Below are 22,737 nucleotides of genomic sequence, written 5' to 3'. Positions count from 1 at the left end.
AAAAATGAACTCGAGATGATTTCCTGCTGCGTTCATTTTTCTCAACATGTCCTAACGCGCCCTCTGCGGATGATGTATGAATAACTGGAGGGTGGAGATATTGTGACGCCGGTCCCTTTTGACTTTGTGAATCCTCTTGGACGAGTGAAATCTCGCACGGAAGGGACGTTTCTGCGGCGAATGCTTCACGCTTCCTTTGTTGCTCTTTCTTTCTCTTCTATTTGATGTCAATATTTAAATCATTTGTCTTGACAGCGAAGAATCATCTCCCCATGTGGCTCACAGAGGCAGGAAGGAGATAGTTCCACTTTCTCAGCTCCGTCTGAAGGAAATATGGATGATTGCTTCTTCAAACAAGACTCTAAAATAAACTGTTGGCATGAATGATTAATCGTAGACGGCTAGGCCCGCGCTGCGCTAACTTTAGTAGTAATTGTATGTAAATAGAATTAAAGATAGCTCTTTGGGTACGAGCCCAAGGACTCAGAACAGTATCTCCTCGCTTGTTTACAGTGCAGTGGTGGACAGCCAAGGTCTTCTCAAGGAGACCCGGCCTAATTAACATAAAACTGGGTTTCTGGGGACCGGGATTGTGTGGGGTGAATGATCTTGCCTCTGGTAAGGACATGTTGAGGGCAGCTACTAACACACTAGTGTTAATTGTTTCCAGTACGTGGCAGTGTTTAAGACCCAAAAGTATTAAAAATAGCCATGGTCTAATGAAGAAGTGGCAGTGAGGCATTTGTTCGGGGACCGATTTTTTTGCGGACGAGCACAGAAACGATGGCTGAAAATGAGTTGGGCCTTGCTAATGGCATGGGCAAAAACTCGACGGGGAGAGACGTGAAATAGCAAGGTCTCAACTCATCAGTTCAGTAAGATTAGGAGGTGAATTTGGATGACTTCCCACTATTGATCGGTGGGGACTGATGATCAGATCTAATTTATGCAGCTTCTGGAGACCTGATGTCAGTCTGGAAATCTGTCAAGGTCTTGATAACCAGCCAAGCAAGTCTTGCAATCTGCCGTCCTATTATTTTCCTCTCTTGCATTCCGTAATGGAAAAGATAAATCCTCTTTTTTTTAATTAGAGCAAAAGCAAAGTAAAGCTTCCTTATCTCATTATTCTGGATGAAAAAACCTGTAGAGACATCCTAGGAGGCGTTAGGTTGTTCTGTTTCTGTTATGGCTGTTTGTTTTTTCTTGTGTACAGTATTTCCTTCTGAAAGCATCCATTCTTACCGTATGCTTTTTTTACAACTTAAGTGTTCTTGGTGAATATCGAAAATGTATTTCATCATTGCAACTGCTTTGGCCTTTTTCTCCCCCGTGCAGCCATGCTTGTGTCATCCGTGGACAAGTAGTGACCTCGGATGGAACACCGCTGGTTGGCGTCAACATCAGTTTCATCAACAAACCATCCTACGGTTACACAATCACCCGGCAGGATGGAAGGTAAGAGCTCTTGTCCTTATATTGACACACACACCAAAACAAGGGATGCAATGCAAATGCCACCAACCGCTGCCTAAATATACAAAGATGTGACAACGATGTTTATATTATTGTCAGAGAGCGTTGTTAAGCTGTGCTGATTTCTAATGATGCAAGGGGGAAAGAAGGAAAAAAACACAGTTGCCACAGCAAACTGTGCCGCCATTGATCTGCTTTGTGCTTTCATTTGGTCCAATTTTGGAGTTCTCGGCTCAATTCCCAGAGAAATCAAACAAAGCCCTTCTGGTACACTCATAAGTTATGCTTCAGTAGCAGCAGGGAGGGGAAAGAATAAAATATGCCAATTCAAAGCAGCTCGCTGGGTCCATGAAACATAGTGCAGATGGACATTATTTCTTTGACAAAGGAAGATTTACGGAATTAAGTGAGACATTTAAGTTTGGTCTCACTTAATCAGACTTGCGATTAATTTGCTTTACATCTCTCTCTGCTCTTATTGTAGCTCCATTTGTTTTGCCATAGATGTCATGGGTGACAAAATAAATCCAACTTTAGTTAGTTGTGTGGTTGTTTTAAACATATGTCAATAAAAGAATGCAAACAAAACATGTTTACCGCTACCTTCCTCAGACGAATCCGCATGTCTCTTGTTTCTGCAAGATAGAAGGAAACGTTATCAGTGAACTCATTGTGTAGCTTCTTGATGTCTCATTACACCACCACAAGACCTCTTGGAGAAAGTGTTCTCATGAAACAAGTGGACAAAGACTGAGCGACTCGATGCCAGCTGCTTAGGCACCGGTAGAGTTACTCCGAGAGATCCAGAGAAAAACCCCTCTCGCTGGATTCGATGTGTTTCATCTCTTACTTTCTAAGAGTGAAAGAGAAAGGCCAGAGAGAAAGAAGTTTGGGTAACATTGTCTCTAGAGTGTTGTGTTCTTCTCTGATCATGTTTTTTTTTTTTTGCATCAGATTGCAAACTCTCCCAACCTCCAATCCCCCGGTATCTCTCATAGTAGTCAGTGTTTGTACGGTCTTGTGGCAAACCAAGCCTCTCTATCACAGCACAGCATGAATTGGTGTTTGCTCTCCAAGCCCCACTTCCTCCTGACACTTTTATCAGTCACCGGCACTCTAAAGGCCCACATCTTTGCCGCAGGTTTGTTCTGGATCATTCTTTGCCTCTCCTCATTTCTTCCGTCTTCTTGTCACTCCTCTTTTTCCCAGTTTTACAAAAATCTCCCATCTCCACCTCGTCGCCGTCACCTTCCTCGCTCATTTCATCTGCTCCCCATCCCCTCGCCCTGCTCCTCCTCTAATCCCTCACCGCCCTTAAGCCTTTCCTCTCTGGGCACTACTCTTTCACTTATGTCCTGTACTTTCCTTGAGCCTAGGTCTCATGTCCTTTCCACTGCACTGGCTCCCCTCATCTCTATCTTTTTCCCATTAATGCATGTCCGATTTTTCTTATGCATCACTCCGTTTTTTCCTTCGCAAAGCTCTATACTCCTTTCTCCCTCCCAGCATATGTGTAAACACTACTCCATCTCCCGGGCTCCCCTGTAAACATGCCCAGTCTCCTGCAACTCCCCTGCAATCACTGTAAACTGGCTCAGTGCAGCGTGAAATCAGAAATGCACCTGTTCAGCCATTTAGAAATGGGAAAGCTGTCTCAACTCATTTTTATGATGTGTTCTTTATTGTCCAAGGGCTTAGGTTTTAAATTACCTTTTCCACTATCTTGAAAAGTTTTCTGGCCTAAACAAAAGAGGTTAGTTCAGTTTCTTTACAGCTGTGTAGCCATTTTCTGACTGGCTGGGCATTGAGACACGCCCGTTCCCTTTTATGCTTTTCTCCAATAATGAGAAGAATGCTGACGGGGCTCCAGCTAATTACATTATTACGTGCTTGAGATGACCTCTATAGGAGCCACGTATAGATATGGGAAGTCCAGTGTCCACTTTACAACTTGTATACTACTTGTGTTTGTGAAAATATCCCTCAGAATATCCTAAGATGACAATGTATAATGGTCACATCTCACATGTACTTATAATTATATATAATAAGAATTATAATTATTGTTATTTATTTTTTTTGTGTTTTTGGTGGGTGATTTTTTTTTTCCTGTAAACACATGTCAGCCTTGTCAAAGGGGACACTAATGTGTTATTATGTTTAGATACAGTTTATAATTAATCTGAATATAATTATAACTGGTGAGGAACTAATACTAGTGTCCTTTCCCTCACTTCAGACGTACATAAGGGGACCTCACCTGTCAGCTAAGCATCTACAGTATATACAGTAGTTCTGACTCACTCTTATTAAACTTACGTGTCCTTGATTCACTTATTTTTCACTTATCAGTCCACTTCGTTATAAGTATACATTGTCTGAGAAATGATTGCCTATAATTTGTATGAGGCACGCCAAGTTCTTTGGCAGGGTTAACTCTTTGAGTCTGATGCATTCCCTGAGGGCACAAGCAACCAAGGCTGCTGTAGGTAGTTTAATAAATGTTGTCACATGGCTTAAGGCTGTTGTCATGATTGATAACAGCCGGCGAATCCCTCCAATCGATTGGCCGCGCTGCCCATGGGTATCTGTCCAGAAGTGTTTAGAGAGCTCGTAGCCTTAGCCCTGCCAGGCATCATGCAGACTGTACGGCGGCTGACGGATCGCGGCAGCACAAGGGTACGACTATCAGCCCACATCAGCTCTGCAGCCTCCGCACTAGTGGACAAGCTCGCACCCAGCCAAGGGCAAAATACCACGGCAAACCTTTGTTTATCGCCACTGCCAGTCAGATGTTTAGCCTCAAGGGGAGTTAAACTGAGCAAATTATTCATAGTGCCTTAAACCAAGAGGGAGGTTACCAAATTAGAGGCCACTATTTGGACCTGTATTTTGAAAAAAAGATGCTTCCCATGGGCCTGTTTGTGCAAAGCTACTAATTGGCTCTAAGAGAGAAGTGACAAGAGTTGCAGAAATTCAGTGCAGGTGCAGGCACGCAGCAGTCACAATGCAGCAGTCACCATGCAGCAGTCAGACATGATTAAATCGCCAGAGTGCAGCCTGTTTACTGAGACCCACTCAGGTCAGACCAGAGGCAGGGGCCCTTAAATGCAACAGTAGATGGGATTGCATTGCAGGGCTTTTAGACTGATGTTCGAGTGGACAGCCTTCATCTTAGGGATCAATAGAGAAGTGGCGGCTGCCTCCATCCTGCGGCACACATCTCTCTCTCTCTCTCTCACACTCTCTCTCACTCTCTCTCTCACTCACACTCACGCACACACACACACACACACACACACATAAATATGAGCACAGGAGCAGTGCATCACACGCTATGGGTGAAACAGCCATGCCTGAATTTACAGCAAGCATCTACTGTTTTTCATCCATCAAGTAAAATCTACAGATTCTGACAGTAATTAAGATATGCGCTTCGAACATTGTGATTAATCGTCCTTTTGTATTTTCAGCCTGTGTGCGCCTAAAAGATAATGCTAAATAGTGAAACGGCATTCTTTCTTCACAGCCTCCTTTTCATAAAACAAGGAATTTATTACAGTTTGATCTGTTATAACAACACTTAATTAGAAAATAGTCATTATATTCACAGTGAATTAGTTTAATCCGCAACACACAACCGATTACATGCATTGCTAATGAAAATTTTCACAGTATTTTATTTGAAAAAAAGACATCATTCACTGTATGTGAGTCAACATTCATCCTCTCTGACATTGTGCACCTCTCTGTTCCAGTTTTGACTTGGTGACCAACGGCGGCATAGCCATAGCCCTGCACTTTGAGCGCGCCCCATTCATTACGCAGGAGCACACTCTCTGGTTGCCGTGGGGACGCTTCTTTGTCATGGATACCATCGTCATGCGGCACGAGGAGAATGACATCCCCAGCTGTGACCTCAGCAGCTTCAACCGGCCCGGGCCCGTGGTGTCCCCGGCCCCGCTCACCGCCTTCGCCGGCTCCTGCTCTGAAAGGCGCACCGTTGTACCCGAAATCCAGGTGACCACTCCCCACCCCCTCTTCACCGACCCTGCAGGTTGTGGTCTACATGGGTCTCTCCTCCAAATGAATCATGCCCCACATCTGGAGGCGACCCTGAAGACTTTTCAGCTAGCACAAATGCAATAGTAACTCGTGGCAGTGCTGTGATTTTATCTCTCCTGTGTAATTGGTCCGTGGAACTCTGGCGATTTACAATGTGCATTGCACTGCCTCGCTGCAGAGTGATGATGATTACCTCGCACACAGGAAACAGCCTGGACATTTTTAATTTCTCCTGGGTTGTAGGCTCCTAGATGAAGCATACAAGCAACACTGGAAACGACTTGCTTTTTTGCGTATATTTCATGACTGCATATATTTTGCTATCCGTCTACACGTGCATGTGTCTTATTTTGTGCAAGCACACACTTGCGTGGGCAGGTGAATGCGTGGCCACTGTACGTCCAGCAGGCATCTCTCTGCCCTTCTCTTATTACTTTGTCTCCGACTTTGCTTCGTTAGATTTATGGCATATGAGTGAATTTAGCATGCAGTCCTGTCTATTTATAGCGGCCTTGTCTTTGCTGTTCCTTGAGCTGCAAGAGCGCCACACTATGACTTCGTCCATTTTACACTTGTCCTTATAAAAGACGATTTTGATCATTTAACCAGGCGTTGACACACTTGTGAACATTTGGAAAAAAACGCATCATGAGTGACATGTCCTCCGACCGATGACGCTTTGGGTAGCCGTTTTAATTGTTACTTTACATCTTGTTCTGTGGAGACAGGCGACGAGAGGTCATTTAATTAGAGCAGAGAGGAGTTGGTCAACCAAACCAGTGCTGTTGACCTTTGATCCTAAATATGAATACTGTACAATATTGTTGAGTGCTGACCTACTGTTGAATCATCAAGAGGTTACAGGTCTGACTTCAGTGGAAAATCCCCAAGGCCACAGCGTTGTCTCCTACTAAACCAACTTTTATTACTCTGGATATTATCGGACAGTGCTAGCTCTGAGCCCAAGGGCGCTCTCGTGATGCCATTGTCATATGGATTGCAGGGACGACTACTGTCCAAATGAAGGACTTTCTATTATTAATTCAATTATGAAAATAGTCCCTGAAGTACATAATGAAGAAATCCGTCATTGAATTCCCTGTAACGCATGAACGTAATTGTCCTCTAATTGATGTCTTTAATCTTCACATGGTTCAATATATTTGTTTCGGGGCGACTATGAAAAATATGTAACAAATGCTGCAGTGGCCACTGACCAAAGGAATGACAAATTGATAATGTGTGTGAAATAAAGGACATGCAGAGGCATGTTATTAATCCTACCTTAAACACTGAGGAAAATAGATTTATAAGCACTTCAGAATTTGCAATTCCCGTCAGCTAGCTTAGGGATTTATGTTTGTCTTTCTGTCATTTATAAGCTTTCTTTTTTGTCCGTAGTCTCTGCAGGAGGAAGTGCCCATACCAGGGACCGATATGAAGCTCGGCTATTTAAGCAGCAGGACTCCAGGTTACAAGTCAATACTGAGGGTGACCCTCACCCACTCCCAAATCCCTTTCAACTTGATGAAGGTTCACCTCATGGTGGCTGTGGAAGGCCGGCTGTTCAGAAAGTGGTTTTCTGCAGCCCCAAACCTCTTGTATGACTTTGTGTGGGACAAGGCTGATGTCTACAGCCAGAAGGTCTACGGCTTGTCTGAAGCATTTGGTAGGTGATCAAGTAGTTATTGCATATAATGTCATATTTGTTCAACTAGAAGACATGTGTTTCATTAATGCTAGTTTCATCTTTCCTTAGTATCTGTTGGTTTTGAGTATGAGTCCTGTCCAGACCTTATTCTCTGGGAGAAGAGGACAGCAGTTCTTCAGGGCCACGAAAACACCGCCTCCAAACTGGGAGGATGGACTATCGACAAGCACCATGCTTTAAATATCCAGAGCGGTGAGTCAACGACGAATCCCTTTCGAAATGCCTATTCTCCGCTACTCGTTCATTAAACCACCTACTCAAAAAATGATTTCATGCTGAAAGAAATCTTGATTTTAAGTTTAGTTTTAAAAGCACAGCGAGGTAAATACATTTGTGTGGCAGTGCAGTTCGTTTTTTTAAGAATTTGTGTCAGCGATTAAGAAGAAGATAGCATAATAAAGATAACTACTGCACGTTAATATCAGAGAAATTACAAATCTTAAGACAATTATTTTATTTAATATACATTGGAAACAAGCATCCTATTTAACGAGCAGGTTTTTTTTCTTTTTTCTTTTAACTAAATCTCATTAGGACTCAATAATAGACTTTGTCATTTGCTAAGATGGAAACATTTGGTGGTGTAATTCTTCAGTTTGCCGCTACTTATCGCATTTTACACATAACATTCTGCATGTGCCCACGACTGCAGATAAGTACCACCATGTCCACTGAGTGCCTCAGATGATGCTTTTTGTGTAACATTGAATTGTCCTCCCCGTCTGTGGCATTTTGAGGCTTTTTTCAATTCAGCAGTCATGTATCCTCAGATAGATCTGACATTTTTATTACTGCTGTCCATTTTTAGGGGAGGGGGGTCAATTTTCCCATTGCCAGCGAATTACTCCTGAGAGGCAGAATGAAGAGAAAAAAAAAACTTAGTGCAGCGCCTGTCAATGGCCAGGCTTTACAGTTTATTTGTGTCTGGAAGGGCTCATCAGAGGAGATGAGGCATACTTATATGAAAAGTGCTCAGGAAGGTTGCAGTTTGATCCGTCACACTAAACCTGCTAAGTCTGAATGTGTTGTCCGGGGGAGGGAGAGAGCTATCCCCCCCCCCCCCCCCCCCCCCATGCAACCACCCCAGTTGGCACCTCCATGTGCTGTTCATGCCCAGCATTTTTAGAATCATCCCTTATTTAATTGCTGTCAGTCTGCTGCTCCCAGCAGCAGCAGTCCCTAATATTAAATCAAGTCCCGGGAAGGAGATGCTTGGCTGATCCTTTCTGATGCACCAAATGTTGTGCTGCTCAAAGAACTCAGGTCACCAAGTACCATCAGAAGCAGAGAAACTCCTGCAGACACACAGATGCTGACTTTCAAATATGATTACATTGATTGGGCAGCAGGAACATCTTAACATTAACATATTTGAACATTTTCCAAGAGTAGATTGGCAACACTAATGGAAACATAATGTGTGTGTGTGTGTGTGTGTGTGTGTGTGTGTGGGGTTGCATGCCTGAATGCCTGCACATGGACTAAATTCATATGGCTCTACTTTTATTCATGCACAAAGCCGGTGGAGGCAGGCGTGCTGCCATTTTTAATCGGGGCAAGTCAATTTTTTTGGGGATTGTGTGCCTGTGTGGTAATTTTCTAGCTCCAAGAGATTCCACTTGTGCCAAGGGCTTTTTGCTCCCCATTTTGGCGTGAAATTGTGCCTGTGTTTCCACCCGCTAAGACCACCTCTTATTGCAAACACGGGCACACAGAGCAATTTCCATGGTTTCAGTTGGCAGAGGTGCGCACACGGACCTGTTCTAAATCACATCAGATTATTGTCTGTGTGTTGACTTTCACTCTCTTTTAAAGTTTTTAGTCAATATATATTTTAATCTGCAATCAGCGACCAGGAGCGTCTTGCAGCATGGTGGCACTAGAATAGCATTAGCTTACCAAGTTCTCACCAGTAACGTGTCAGCGAGCAGTTGCCCATTTACAAACAAACAGAGCGACTTGAGCATTCCGTCTTAATCCTTTGGCTCGCCATTTGTTAACGGCACTGCCCATTATCACCCACACAGCATGGGTGTCTTAATTAATTAAACCTTCTGACAAGGAATTTGCAAACCTATTTATATAGCCCCTATGCATCTCTACACACCAGTCTGGAATGCTGTTCTATACAGATTCAACGTTTATCTGCAGAAGTGTAGATGGCAGCATCCAGCCAGATGTGTCTTGAGCACCTTTAAGTAAAACTCCAAACCATATATGTTCCTGTAATCATATCAAATGTATGTTGTGTGAACGTGATTAATTGGGAAAGGTTTCCTTAGCTGAAGTGGAAGAGGACAGAGGAAATTTGTGATTTGTGATATTGGGCTTCATAAATAAAATTGACTTGACTTAATGTCGTAATGTGAATTGCATGAACAATTTGCAGAAGTGTAATTTATATCTGGATGCAAACATGCCTAAATATGACTAATTAGGTTAAACCTTTGCTATCACTGTGGTGGAAAGTACAGTCAACTGTAACTTAGGTTTTAGTTTCATATGTTTGTAGTTGTATTGTAACTGCCTGAATATCATTTTCTTGTAAAAAGGTTTGTTGACAGGATTTCAAGTGCCTCGTAAAATGTGAATCCAATTTCATCTGCCTTTGGCAACATATTTTTGCTGCTAAATATTCATCGTATAATAAAGCCTCTTGTTTTTGTCTTGGGAGAAACTGGCCCGGATGCACTTCCTGGCATTTTAGGAAACACTGCTGCCTTCAAAGAAAAGAGAAGCTGATTTAACCGCCTATTGTTGAAGCCCACCTCCGGTTACCAAAATCGCAAAAATTAGAAATAACCAGTTGGTCACATCCGTTTTCACTCGCTCCACAAGTCTTTGCATTTTTGCTCGCATCCAATTCTAGAGAAATAGAGCCCAGTCAACTCTGCTCAACCTAGACATGTTGCAGGTGTTTTTACTTACTTTTCTTTCCTGTGCCCTCATCAGGTATTCTTCACATGGGCAACGGGGAGAACGTCTTCATCTCCCAGCAGCCTCCTGTAATCGGTAGCGTGATGGGGAACGGTCGCAGGCGCAGCATCTCCTGCCCCAGCTGTAATGGCCTTGCTGACGGAAACAAGCTGCTGGCCCCCGTGGCTCTGGCGTGTGGCTCAGATGGAAGTCTGTATGTGGGCGACTTCAACTATGTGAGGAGGATTTTCACCACGGGGAACGTCACCAGTGTCCTGGAGCTCAGGTAACTGAGGAGTAGCCTACCAACATTCACTCAGGACCATGAGCTCAGATGGGTTTGCACACAGGTCGTAAACCACTGAGGTCGATTGAGCTAGACAGAAACGCCCTCAGGCCCAGGATTGATGGTCCTGCCTGTCTCATTCACCTGTAACAGCTGCAGTTTGGCCCTGATAGCGGCTGAAGAGGATGTAATGTGGTCTTAACAGAAGATGTTCCAGGAAAAGATTCATTTCTCTGTTATCGTCAGCAAAGACGGAGGTTTGAGTAGATAAGGAATTAGTAATAATAATTAATTATTATTTGTCATGATTCTCTTTTAAATAAATCTGTCCACTAACAGCCGTTTTTTTTAATCCTGTCTTCTAACAACTAACATTTCCTCTCCTTTCTTTTCCTCTCTTGTTTTCTGCTGCTCTTGGCAAACAGAAATAAAGACTTCAGGCATAGGTAAGCCAAACAGTATTTGCTCAAATTAATATAGAAAAAGGACACAGTCCACATACTTGATGTCAAAGTGCCCGTCTGAGCCCATTTCAGACGTGCACTTTTGAGCAGCTAGAAGATCATATCTTTAAATTTGAGCTGTAAAAAGCTGTAGATTTAGTCGTTTATTGGCGGTTTATGATCTTACTGAATCTCTGGATTCAGTGGCTTGCTCACAACAGTGCATTTGTGTGTGTGATTGCAAAGAGAGAGAGAATTGTTGGCTCAGTAGAGGCTGCACTTTTCCTCAGGATTGATAATGGGGGTCAAATAACATTGACCAATATAGGCATGTAAGTATTGAGTCATCTAGATTTATGCTTTTTAATGTGTCCCTTTAATTAAAATGGTTTTGGAATTGCCATCTGTCAAGTAGTCAAGGAATCGAGTCAACATTTCAGAGTGGGATGTAGAACATACATTGCGTTGCCAGTGTGTTAGGCACATCTTGCTACATGCAATGAAACACAACAGCACGACAGGAAAGAAGTTTCATAACGCTTTTATATATGTATCTAGGTGCGACTAAAAAGATGGCAACTCAGTGTAGATCTTATCAGTGGTTCAAGACACAAAGACCTCATTTTGCTTGGCAGGTGGCGGCAAGGGGAAATCTCTGCGTGCTGTCTTTAGATACCATGTCTCGGGCAAAGGGCTATTGATTGATTTTCTATCAAAGGGTCTTGTCTACAGCTGGGGAACATGTAGTCAAACTGAGCATGAAAAGCGAAGGGATGCAGGTCACTGGCCTCTATTTTCAAGAACGGCCACATTAACAAAACGCTCAGATGCTCTCTATTGCTTTTCCCGTCTCTCCGCATCTATCTTTTTGTCAGTCTTTGTATCTCGGATGTCTTTGTTCACGAACAAGACGTTAGTACGCTCACATACACCAACTTACAACCGTCCCATACAGACTCGTGCCGTGTTTGCTAGAGCAAATCTGAAGAAATGTCAAAGCTCCGTCCCTTCGCTCTCAGTACCCCTAACACATTTACATATTAAAAAGGAGATTTCTGAAGGAAAAACACAGCATGTGTCCGTATGAAACGGATGGCTTCCTCCTGTTCATGTGTGAGCTAGCGATAGTACTGGGAGGTGGTTGTTCTCACTGCAATGTTCATTGACCCCCTACTAAGGATGTCCCCGTCCACTCCAACCGCGCTCCCTCCGCTGCCGTGCCAGCATGCAGCAAAATCCAATTATCTTCTACAAACTAGATGTTGTCAGTGAATATAGATGGAGTATGTGGCCATGGCTCAAGGTCACGGAATAACGCCTCATACTTTCAAACACTATGGGGGTGACCAACACTGTTCTACATGCAACTGGGAGCTGATAAGGTATCAGCCGATTGCACATGGCAGATAGAATGCAAAGTAGAATCCAGTTATTGAGGCTTGATACTGACCTACTCTAAAGCAGCAGTGTTGTTTTTTGTCTAAGCCATCCAGTTGTACCTGGAATGTACTGTAGACCAACATATCAGTCAACTTGGTCAGTGGGCTGATTGTGACATGTGTGCCTGAGGTTTGCTGCAGTGTGCTGTCATCACTGATTCATTGAAGGTCAATTGTCATTTAAAGTTACGTACCGGAGTTGACAATCCCACAGACCCACTGGTCTTTCTTTCTTGTTGTATTATAAAAATATAAGCTTTGGCCCTGTCATGCTGGCCATAAGCCCTTAAAGAACCCTGAAGGTTATAGTTGAAATTCTATCTTAATCCACTTTGAATGACACCCTGCTGACAGGTTTCCGGGTAACGCTTATCAGGTCTGGCAGAACTGTGCTGTATCCCGTCCTAATAACGCTGGTCATCATGAAGGTGACGCTAAACACTACACTGCTAAACTGGTCACTAATTCCTTGTTTTGTCTCACCAACAGTCGACAACGACAGGGAAATACTGCAATTATTTGTTTACTTGATAACGGTTTAGATGATTTATAATAGCGGTGCAACGGATCATAAAACTCACGGTTCGGATAGTATCACGGATCAGAGTCACGGATCGGATCAGCACAAAAGAAAAAAGGGAGCAAATATAACTTTTAGATCCCTGATCATGTTTTTTTTGTCACTGATACTAATTGCAGATCATTGATGATCCATATTGACAGATACAGATCCCTTTGTTGTTTGATTATAGCAGCTGGTCTAATGCTTCAGGCTTTTTTGCCATCGTCCCAAACATCATTTCAACCGCTCTGAAGTCAGTAAACCATCAGAAATTCTAAATGTTATCCTTTTACTTTGATATAGTAATTTATAGTGTTTTTTCATAAAGGGACACAATTTCAATTATAAGGAAATAAAAGATTGTACTTTCATTGATTCAAACACATTTTGTCATTAGTAGTTTTAATGACGTATTATAAGCTGCTTAGAGTTAGGTAAACAGGTCATAGATCATCTCTAACATCTCTTTATGTTGCTGTGAAAACATCTCCTTCAGTTCACATGTGAACACATCATGATAACGTTATGATTTACTGTACCTTCGCCCAAAACTCATTTTCACTGAACAGAGCCTGAACGCATCATATTGTAACTGAATGGTACTTCTGTTTATTGTCCATCAGCCACTTTACCAGCTGTCCTCCGGTCATTTTCAACACGGATTGGTTGTTTACAATGTAACATTATCAGAGATCGGCAGCTAGAAAGCATGAATGACGATGTCCTGATCGCATATTTTACTTACCATTGGCGGATAGCGATTTATTTCACACTGTGATGGTTAAGGTAAACTGTGTAATTAATCCGCGGTTCACATGTGTGCCGAACCGTGAGGGGTGATCTGTACGGATCACGGATGGACAGTGGTCCGTTACACCACTAATTTATATGCATAATAGATTAGCTAAATTGTTGTTGGTACATTTTCTTACAATCAATTAATCAAATCATTGAAGTAGTCGAAAGGGATTATTTCCCTTTTCTTTATGTGGACATCATCTCTAGAGAAAGGAACCCTTATCCATGTACAAATAGTGCTTTGTACTGCATTTATGGGAACACAGAAGTTTGTCAAATCTGCCACTTTCAAGATAAGATGCCTCTTGCATATCTTGCCTTGTCTTATAGTGTATACTGTCAATGGCTACATTGTTTTGTAGATCTGGGTAAATAAAAGGATGGTATACAGTTGTATTACTACTTGGTACTGGGTTATTTGGGTTGACGCCTTAAAGGTATCGAGTTCTGTTACCCAGCCCTATTGGGATCAGGTGTTTTTAGTTACAATTCGTCATGGTTTGATTTTCCCGCAGAAGATCATGTCTTTATTATATACAGGAGCAGATTCCTAATGGAAATAGTCCTCCCTGCCACTTCATTTGTACTACTATGGATTTGTCTACCAACAGTCATCTTTGTTTTCTGTGTTTTCTGACACCTATATCCTGACTTGAGTGTGCCAATAGATTGCATGCGTCACGCCACAGCAGGATTGGTTATATTTGGCTCTTTTGTCTATCTGTCAGGTTGGGCAACCTCCTGTGGATATGAAGGATTGCTTTGCTGACTTGGTTGGAAGTTTAATAGGATATTTTTTTACTGTGCTGTGCCTGATGGACACATATGTGTGGTATTGCTTCAGCTATTTATTTGGGTTTCTCTAAAGAAGTCCCAGGGGACCAAGAAAACTCACTAGTTTGTACCTCTATAAGCAACAGTTAGGCTACTGTATAGACAGATAATATTGCCAAGATTTCGTGGGTCAGGGATGAGGGCGTGATTAGGATTTCTGAGTAGACCCTCATTTCTCTTTGTCTTCCTAACTCTGCATCCCCTCCATCATTGCTGTTGTTTCAATACTCTAAAAGAAACTAGACGTCTATATCTATACATGCGACAGTGTTTTCACACATGGCTACTGTGTATCTAACACATTTATAGAGACGAGTGGAGTTTCCACTCTCTTTTGACACCAGGGATTTCTAACTAAGCTGACTGTATTGTAGATGAGTTATAAGCTCCACCATTATGTCATGTTTAATCTCGTTCTATTTTGCCATGTTTAATCTCATTCCATTATTCTTTTTCCGTGTCCATGGTTTAAACTGTAATTGTGCCCAATTGACTCTCTAAATGGCTTTGAATCCATTTTAATTGTATTAAACAATGTTTCTTATTTGAACGCGCTGTAGCCCTTCCAGTTGTATTGACTTGGGCTTCTTCCTCTCCTTTTTTCCCTTCTCTCAGCAACAGCCCCGCTCACAAGTACTACCTGGCCACCAGTCCGGTGAACGGTGCCGTGTACCTTTCGGACACCAGCAGCAGGAAGGTGTTCAAGGTGAAATCCATGAATGTTGTGAAAGATGTGGCCAAGAATCTAGAGCTGGTGGCGGGCACCGGCGACCAGTGTCTCCCATACGATGACGCTCGCTGCGGGGATGGAGGAAAGGCCGTTGAGGCCACTCTCACCAACCCCAGAGGTATTGAATGGAGGTTGTTATGATCAATGTAATGTGCAGTGCCAAGTCAGTTTGGGGGTCTTTTTTCTTTTCAAGCTTGATAGTTAATGACATTAGTCCCAGAGGCTAGATCAATACTACATAATAATAGTTTTCATGCGTTAAATGGTCTTATCTAACCTCCATCACTAACTACGCGTACATACAGCTCACTAGCTCAGTTATTTAAAACTACATTTTTTTTATAGCATGCTTTTCCTTTTGTTTCCTGGGGTCTTCTTTGTCTTCTTCTTGTTTCCATATCTGGATGATGCATTAGTCACTAGATCACATGCTTACTTGTTGTCCTCCATCGGGATGACATTGTGATTCATATGCTCTGAAATAACGCTCAGCATGAAGGCTACAGTATATTCCAGGTTTGCATTGAAAATAGAACATTTTGCCATAACTGTCGTGACTAGATGTGCATAGCTACTTGAACATTGTCTGACAGACCCTGAAGTGATAGAAAAATACAGAGATGTGCCTGGCTAAGGGTAGTATTCTCCGCCTCATTGTTTTAGGCTGAGAGAGCATGAGAGAAAGAGCCTACATTGATGACATTTTTTGTTGTAATTGAATCAATACATACAGCACTCATCATCTATTTGATGTGTCTATTGTTCTCCACTATTGATTTTTTAGAAAAATCAATCCTCGCATCAGCTTTCATTGCCGTGATTAGTCTTTAATTTTGATTGCAGTGAATAGGGCTTAATTGTCATTTAGTGGTGCTCAGTCCGCACATTAAGTTGCAGATAAACAAAATAACTGATGGATATTTCCCTCTCCTGTCCATCGGGCGACTTTTTATTTTACAGGCATTACGGTGGATAAGTACGGTGTAATCTTCTTTGTGGATGGGACCATGATTCGCAGGATTGATCAGAACGGTATCATCTCTACTCTTCTGGGCTTCAATGACCTGACCTCTGCCCGACCTCTCAGCTGCGATGCAGTGATGGACATCTCTCAGGTACCACCTCTCTGACCCGGGCGGCCGGCATGTGTTGTCCTGTCTCTCAGCCTACACCAGTCTCCTTGACTGACCCCGGTCTTTAGGATGCTGACATCCCTGTGTGAGCTTTTGTGTCTGTAGCCGGGATCCAGCGGCCCTCGGCTTAGTTTTGATCCACATTTGTTTATCGGCTGCATGACGCCAGTTTTTAGATCCGCAGGACTTGCAAAGGATAGGTAGAGGAGGGAAGATAGAGCCCACAGGCTCTCTGTTGGCACTCTGTTGGGATTCCACTGCCAGTTTTCAGGCTGGATTCTGTTTCCCTGTGTTCACTTAAGCTCATGTTAGTAAAGTTTCTGAACCTCTGAGTTGTCATGAATGAAGGCTGATGACTGAAATAATTCAGTTCAGGTCAGATCCAGAGGAAGTTTGTAATGCAGCAAAGCCGCAAAAAAACATTAAAAGCACAATGTGACAATATGTGAAACTATACGTAGATTACACACAATTTATAATAGAGTTTTTTAAGCAAAAAAGAATACGGACCAGATAAAGTGGAAGGCTTTAGGTTAACCAAGAGGCAATTTGTGCTATAGAAATATGTATTGTTATTGCACATAGAATAAATTATTATTTTAATATGTTGCACCTTTTTTTTGCAAAACCTGCATCTTTAGCCAGAGAGAATGTGGAATTGAATACACCGAGGATGGTCTGTGTTTGCTTAGATTAACTCCATTGATCCTGAAGATTATGAATTCAGTAAAGCAGCCCCCAAACGCATCTGTGCCAGCTTAGTGAATTACAAAATGTAAATCATCTTATGGCTAATAAGCTAATACAAAAGAAAACACACAGGAACTAGAATAAACACAGCACCCCGGTACAGAGCCATGCTGAAACCAGAGGTGGCACTGTAGTCCCCACAGCTTCCATGTCTGTGTCAAGTGGCCACACAACCCCAAATGCAAGGGGCTGTTGACCTATAGCTGCAGGGGGATGATGACCTTTAACCTAGCTGGCTCTCGATTCATGCACACATGTTCTATGATGCAGGCAAACACATGTAGACACACATGCACACATATGAACCAGACCGCTACCTCAGACGCACATTCCCCAGGCAAGGACACTGCACCGAGGTCACATCACCCTCTAGCTCAGTCACTTCTCTTTGGAGGTGACGAGACAGACTGTTTGCATACTCCAGCAGCTTTTTTTTTCTTTCCTGTAATTATAATTTTCAACCCAGGTAGTTAGGGGTTGTTTTGCCATACAAGCCATAGCAGTAATGTATAATCCAAAAAGAACACGATTATGTATGTGTGTGTTGTTTACAGTGTCTTTAATTGTTATAGTTTTACTCCCATGAGAAGAACATTCCCGGGCTTTAATGATAAGATTTGATTGATGTCCAAGCCCTGCACTGCATGCACCAGTCCGTTTCTTGCCCCATCCTGTATGTTATCGAGTACGACGACTAGCAAACAGGTCCTGAGGGAGCCTCGGATGCCAGCAGAGAGAAGCTTTCTGTGTGTCTGTGAAATGATGTATTCAGTGGAGGGAGCAAAGCCTCCAGCTGCCCATTTCCAGCCCTGGGGGAGCTCCATCCGCCTCATGACCTGTGCTTGCTGCTCCCTTAGTCTCCCCCCCCCCCCCCCCCCCCCCTTTCCCTGCACACAAACACAAGCGCCTATAGATGCTCTCGCCATCCGTGCTCCACAGCAGCGAGGACACAGGCAGACTGACTGCAGCTCTACAACGATGACAAATCGCACTAGCACTGCCAGAGACACTCAGACAGTAAAAAGCATCCATTAAAAATTCATCCAGGGCACATAGCTTCCCACTTCAAACACTCCCCAATCCCTCACTTAGGACCAGAGTTTCTCTGGAGAAGCCTCATCACAGTGGTCATTACTTTTGTTGTACCTCACCTGTTCTAGGCAAAGAAATTATGTCAAATTTCTCTCTCTCTCTCTCTCTCTCTCTCTCTCTCCTGATGAGGTCATTGTTATCTTGCCATGCCATCTGTGTAGCGAGCACACTGCAGCAAAACTCACTCTTAATTCAACGTGCAGCTCTGTAAGCTTTCTTCAAACTTTTCATTATCATGCAAAAGGACAAGAGTTTGACCTCTTGGTGAATCTTTTAATTTGTTTACACCGAGGCCGAAGGTCCTCACTGTTTCAGAAATCTTTTTTTCCATTTTATCTTTCTCTTGAAAATCTTCTCCGCACCCTCCTGCCGAGTTCAAACTTAAATAGAAGGAATCCATGTCTTAAAACACGATCATTTGAACATGTTTCAAGGGTGTTAGCAGCTTCAGAAAGCGTTATCAAGGTTCTGACTGTGACATTCAATTCAAATCTGAGAGGGACTTCAAATAATGACACATTACTCTCCTTCAGACAGGCATCATGCTGGCAGAGTAAAGAGATTGCTAATGGAAAATGACATTACAGTTCTAATACAAGTTCAAATCCATTTAAAAATAGTTGTGTTGGTGCAAATCCGCGGCTCGTTTCCTCGGGTGATGAGCGCATTTTGGTTTTTTTTGCTGGTGGCGGCCGAGTCAGACAGGCACTACTGACAGCTGTCCCACTGTATAAAGAGGAGGGTATGATCGGGTTACAGCATATGGGACAGCAGCACGGGGAAAATCCCCTCATCAGTCAGAGTGGCGTGAAAACCTCCTTACAGGCAGCTCCCCCGAGCCACTCCACACACTGGCTCATGAAATATTTAGCCACTAGTGTTGACAAGAAATAGGTTTTAAGAAATTGAAAGTCTCCCCTTCATTTCCCAAGTAAATGCATTTTCTGCTCACTGAAAGACATGTTTCCACTGCCGGTCCCCCTCTGTTTGTTGTATGTGACCCAAGATATGTCCTATTATATAAACCTCCTCTGTTTTGTGGGGGATGAAAGGAGGTTTATGGGATGTGAGCTGTGTGCGATGCTCAAATCGTTTTTTCAATCAAAGGTGGACAAATGCTCTGCTTGTAGAGAGTGGCAGGGAACCATCTCTGTAGAATCCCTTCTCAGGTTTGGATTAATTGTTTTGTCAGCGTTGCCTTTTGAATTAGAAAATTGCCAAGAGCGTGTAAATAAAAGGTATTATATGGAGAGCAGACTTTGTCGTAAGAAGTTGACTATAATGTGTCAGCCTTGACGTATTTATCAGTGAAAAACCATTTCTCTGAGGCATTTTTACCTTCATTTTTTAATTGAAAAGTTTTTGCTGAATTTTTTGTTAGACCACTGACAATAGGTTGATGCCGTCTTCATGGCCAAAAAGCATTGTCCTTTTTTACTGTGATACACACTCACACAATGAACTCAACGTGTTGCATTGGTCACTTTTTATTAGCTTTCTACTCACTTGACATACCCAAAGTGCACAATTCAGTCTCCCCCCCATAACATGTAATTAAGGAGCATGATATGGTGTCATGAGGTAACAATGTATGTAATGTCAAAGTACACATGACCTGATGCGCAGAGATTTCTCCCTTATCAATTATCGGGATAAGGGTTTATGCAATTTGCATCACCAGGTCATTATGACAAATTAGTCAACCACAGTAAGAGCTACATCAATTTATTCACCTTCCCATTCCCATTTGTAGGGGAAAGTATCCAAAACAATGCCAAAGCTGCCCCCATCTAATAGGTGCCCTAAAATCTGGACCTTTCTTTGTATTTTTGTCCAGATTTTAATTAGTTTCCTTTGATGGTGCTCCAAGGCTTCTATTGAAATATTGCACTTCATATTATGTTCCCAAGAGATCCCCCTGGGATCATAAGTAAGAGGGAGACCGGTAAATTGGATCAATCTAATCATTCCAATTTGTTAAAAGCCTGATATATTGTTAGCAGAACAATAATTTATAATTTGGGAGGCTAGAGGCAGGCTTTCATTTGGAAAGCGTGCTCCAGTTTCTTTCTCAAGGACTTATGCAATCTCTTGTCATTACAAATTAATAACCCAAAGCGAGGAAAAATACAGGACTCAAGCCCAGTCCTCAGGTGTCCAGAGCTCTCCTGATCAGTTGCAGTGTGCTCTTTCTCAGTTAATCTGATCATTTGAATGATCTCTTCTCATTTTATTCTTCACTATTGTTATCATCTCTGATCTTAAAAATCATGTTTTTTTTTGTATTTCCCCATTTAACAACTTTACCAGCTGCTATCTTCCTCCTTATCAGATAATAAATCATTTCAAAAATTGTTTTTGCTTCCAGCGTAAGCTATGAGATAGCACACCTTTTTCACAGCAGCCCTATCTTTTTTTTTGTGAGCAGTTTTCAACCATTCTTCCCTTGAGGGACCGTTTTCCTCTGATAATGTGAAAATGTGTGGATCAATAAAAGTATGGTCTGTTTTTTGTGACCCAAAGCTGATATTCTTGGTGTTCTCTTCCTGTTAGGTGCGTCTTGAGTGGCCCACAGACCTGGCAGTGAGTCCCATGGACAACTCCCTGTACGTCCTGGACAACAACGTAGTGCTCAAGATCTCAGAAAACCATCAAGTCCGTATTGTAGCGGGCCGGCCTATGCACTGCCAAGTGCCTGGGATTGATCATTTCCTCATGAGCAAAGTGGCCATCCATGCCACCCTTGAGTCCGCCAACGCCCTGGCTGTGTCCCACACTGGCGTTCTGTACATCGCTGAGTCAGATGAAAAGAAAATAAACAGAGTACGACAGGTGTCCACCAATGGAGAGATCTCCCTGGTTGCAGGGGCACCGAGTGGCTGTGACTGCAAGAATGACGCCAACTGTGATTGTTACTTTGGAGACGAAGGCTACGCCAAGGATGCTAAGCTGAATTCACCCTCTTCTCTGGCGGTGTGTCCGGACGGGGAGCTTTATATTGCGGATCTGGGCAACATTCGTATCCGCTTTGTGCGCAAAAACAAGCCCTACCTGAATCCCCTCAGCATGTACGAGGTGTCCTCTCCCATTCACGATGAACTCTACCTGTTCGACTCCAACGGCAGCCACATTTTCACTCAGAGTCTGACTACAGGAGACCACCTCTACAATCTGACCTACACGGGAGCAGGAGATCTAACCAGCATCACTGATAGGAACAAAAACATAGTGAACATCCGTCGAGACACAACAGGAATGCCTCTGTGGCTGATGGTCCCCGATGGACAGACATTCTGGTTCACCATTGGCACCAACAATGCCCTTAAAACTCTTGCTGCCCAGGGTCAAGAACTAGCTGTAATGACCTACCATGGAAGCTCAGGACTCCTCGCAACTAAGACAAATGAAAATGGATGGACAACCTTCTTTGAGTGAGTAATATTTAGAAACATGAAAAGAAAACTCCTTTATAATATTCCTTACACCCAGACTCTTAATGCCAGGTGAGCTGATCATAGATTATTACTTCGCCCAAGAGAGCAACTAAATGTAAACGTTACTTGAACCCAAAAGCACGATAAGCACTTATCAGTTCAGGCAAGTTCAATACCAGGAGATCAGTCAGTAAGGCTAACAAATCCCAAAAAGGGGCCGGACAGATTTCTAAGGTCCAACAAAAAGGCAAGCAGGGTCAGAAAAGGCGAATCCTATAAGACGGGTTAGGAAAGGCTGGGCAGGAACACACCAAGTGAAAGTGGACTGGTACAAATACTGAGGGACTAATGAGAGAATGAGCAATGGGCGGGAAGAACAGGTGAAGGGAATGAGTTGGTTGCATGGCCTAAGAAAGTTGCAGGACCTGAGACGACAGGAGAGTTTGTGATAAAGCAGAACCAGATCAAAACAAACTAAGAGGTGGAATTTATGGCTCTAAATAAATCTGTTAGATCCAATATACAGTTTGTCATTTCTGGAATACCTCAACTGGAAACCCTTGTGGTAGCACTTAATGCTAAGATTCTTGAGTGACAAAATGTCTAGAGTTGAAGAGCTCTTTGACATCTTGAGTTTAGTATTTTGGCGCACAAGCAACCTTTTTACGTGTTGGCGTCTATGTCACTCACAATACAAGACCTGTGGAAGTATGGAAGTAATCCTATTTGCTGTTATCATACAAAATAGGATTACTGGATGATATGTTACTCATCTGCACCCTTGCTTGTAGTGACAAACTGCAGACCGTAGCTCGTTTTGGAGTTGTTAGGTTAAAGGGAACAACACATATCTGCTGGCTGGCACATTTTACTCGTAGGTCTGCGACGAAACCCCGGAAATATATGCCAAAAAAAATAGCCAGAGGCAGTAATAGGGAACAGTTGAAAACGCTCCCATACGCTGCAGATTTCTTGGTCTCGTGACTTGAATGGAGCAATTTGTCCCTTAGCTTAATATACTGTTCCAAGGGACACTGTCCTAACTGGGTGTCATTCCAAAAAGTGTGATTA

At 42.9% G+C, this 22,737-nt stretch overlaps 1 protein-coding gene across 2 annotated transcripts in view; it reads left to right on the top strand.

Annotated features, from left to right (window-relative positions):
• The window catches only part of tenm4 (teneurin transmembrane protein 4), a gene marked incomplete at both ends in the record, with an annotated part of 111,028 nt that overhangs the window by 68,890 nt on the left and 19,401 nt on the right, over window positions 1-22,737 (top strand). The window contains 9 exons of one of the 2 annotated variants that reach the window (XM_079165745.1): window positions 1,336-1,455; window positions 5,232-5,493; window positions 6,940-7,207; window positions 7,298-7,441; window positions 10,202-10,451; window positions 10,877-10,897; window positions 15,143-15,375; window positions 16,218-16,372; window positions 20,786-21,663. In XM_079165745.1, coding sequence (XP_079021871.1) covers window positions 1,336-1,455; window positions 5,232-5,493; window positions 6,940-7,207; window positions 7,298-7,441; window positions 10,202-10,451; window positions 10,877-10,897; window positions 15,143-15,375; window positions 16,218-16,372; window positions 20,786-21,663 — 2,331 coding nt within the window. The remainder of the gene's footprint in view (window positions 1-1,335; window positions 1,456-5,231; window positions 5,494-6,939; window positions 7,208-7,297; window positions 7,442-10,201; window positions 10,452-10,876; window positions 10,898-15,142; window positions 15,376-16,217; window positions 16,373-20,785; window positions 21,664-22,737) is intronic. The other variant, XM_079165744.1, reaches the window with a different exon arrangement.

Source organism: Pholis gunnellus (assembly GCF_910591455.1).
Source record: "Pholis gunnellus genome assembly, chromosome: 9".
Classification (NCBI taxonomy): domain Eukaryota; kingdom Metazoa; phylum Chordata; class Actinopteri; order Perciformes; family Pholidae; genus Pholis; species Pholis gunnellus.
The sequence above is the reverse complement of the archived record's forward strand: the minus strand, read 5'-3'. Positions and strand labels throughout refer to the sequence as shown.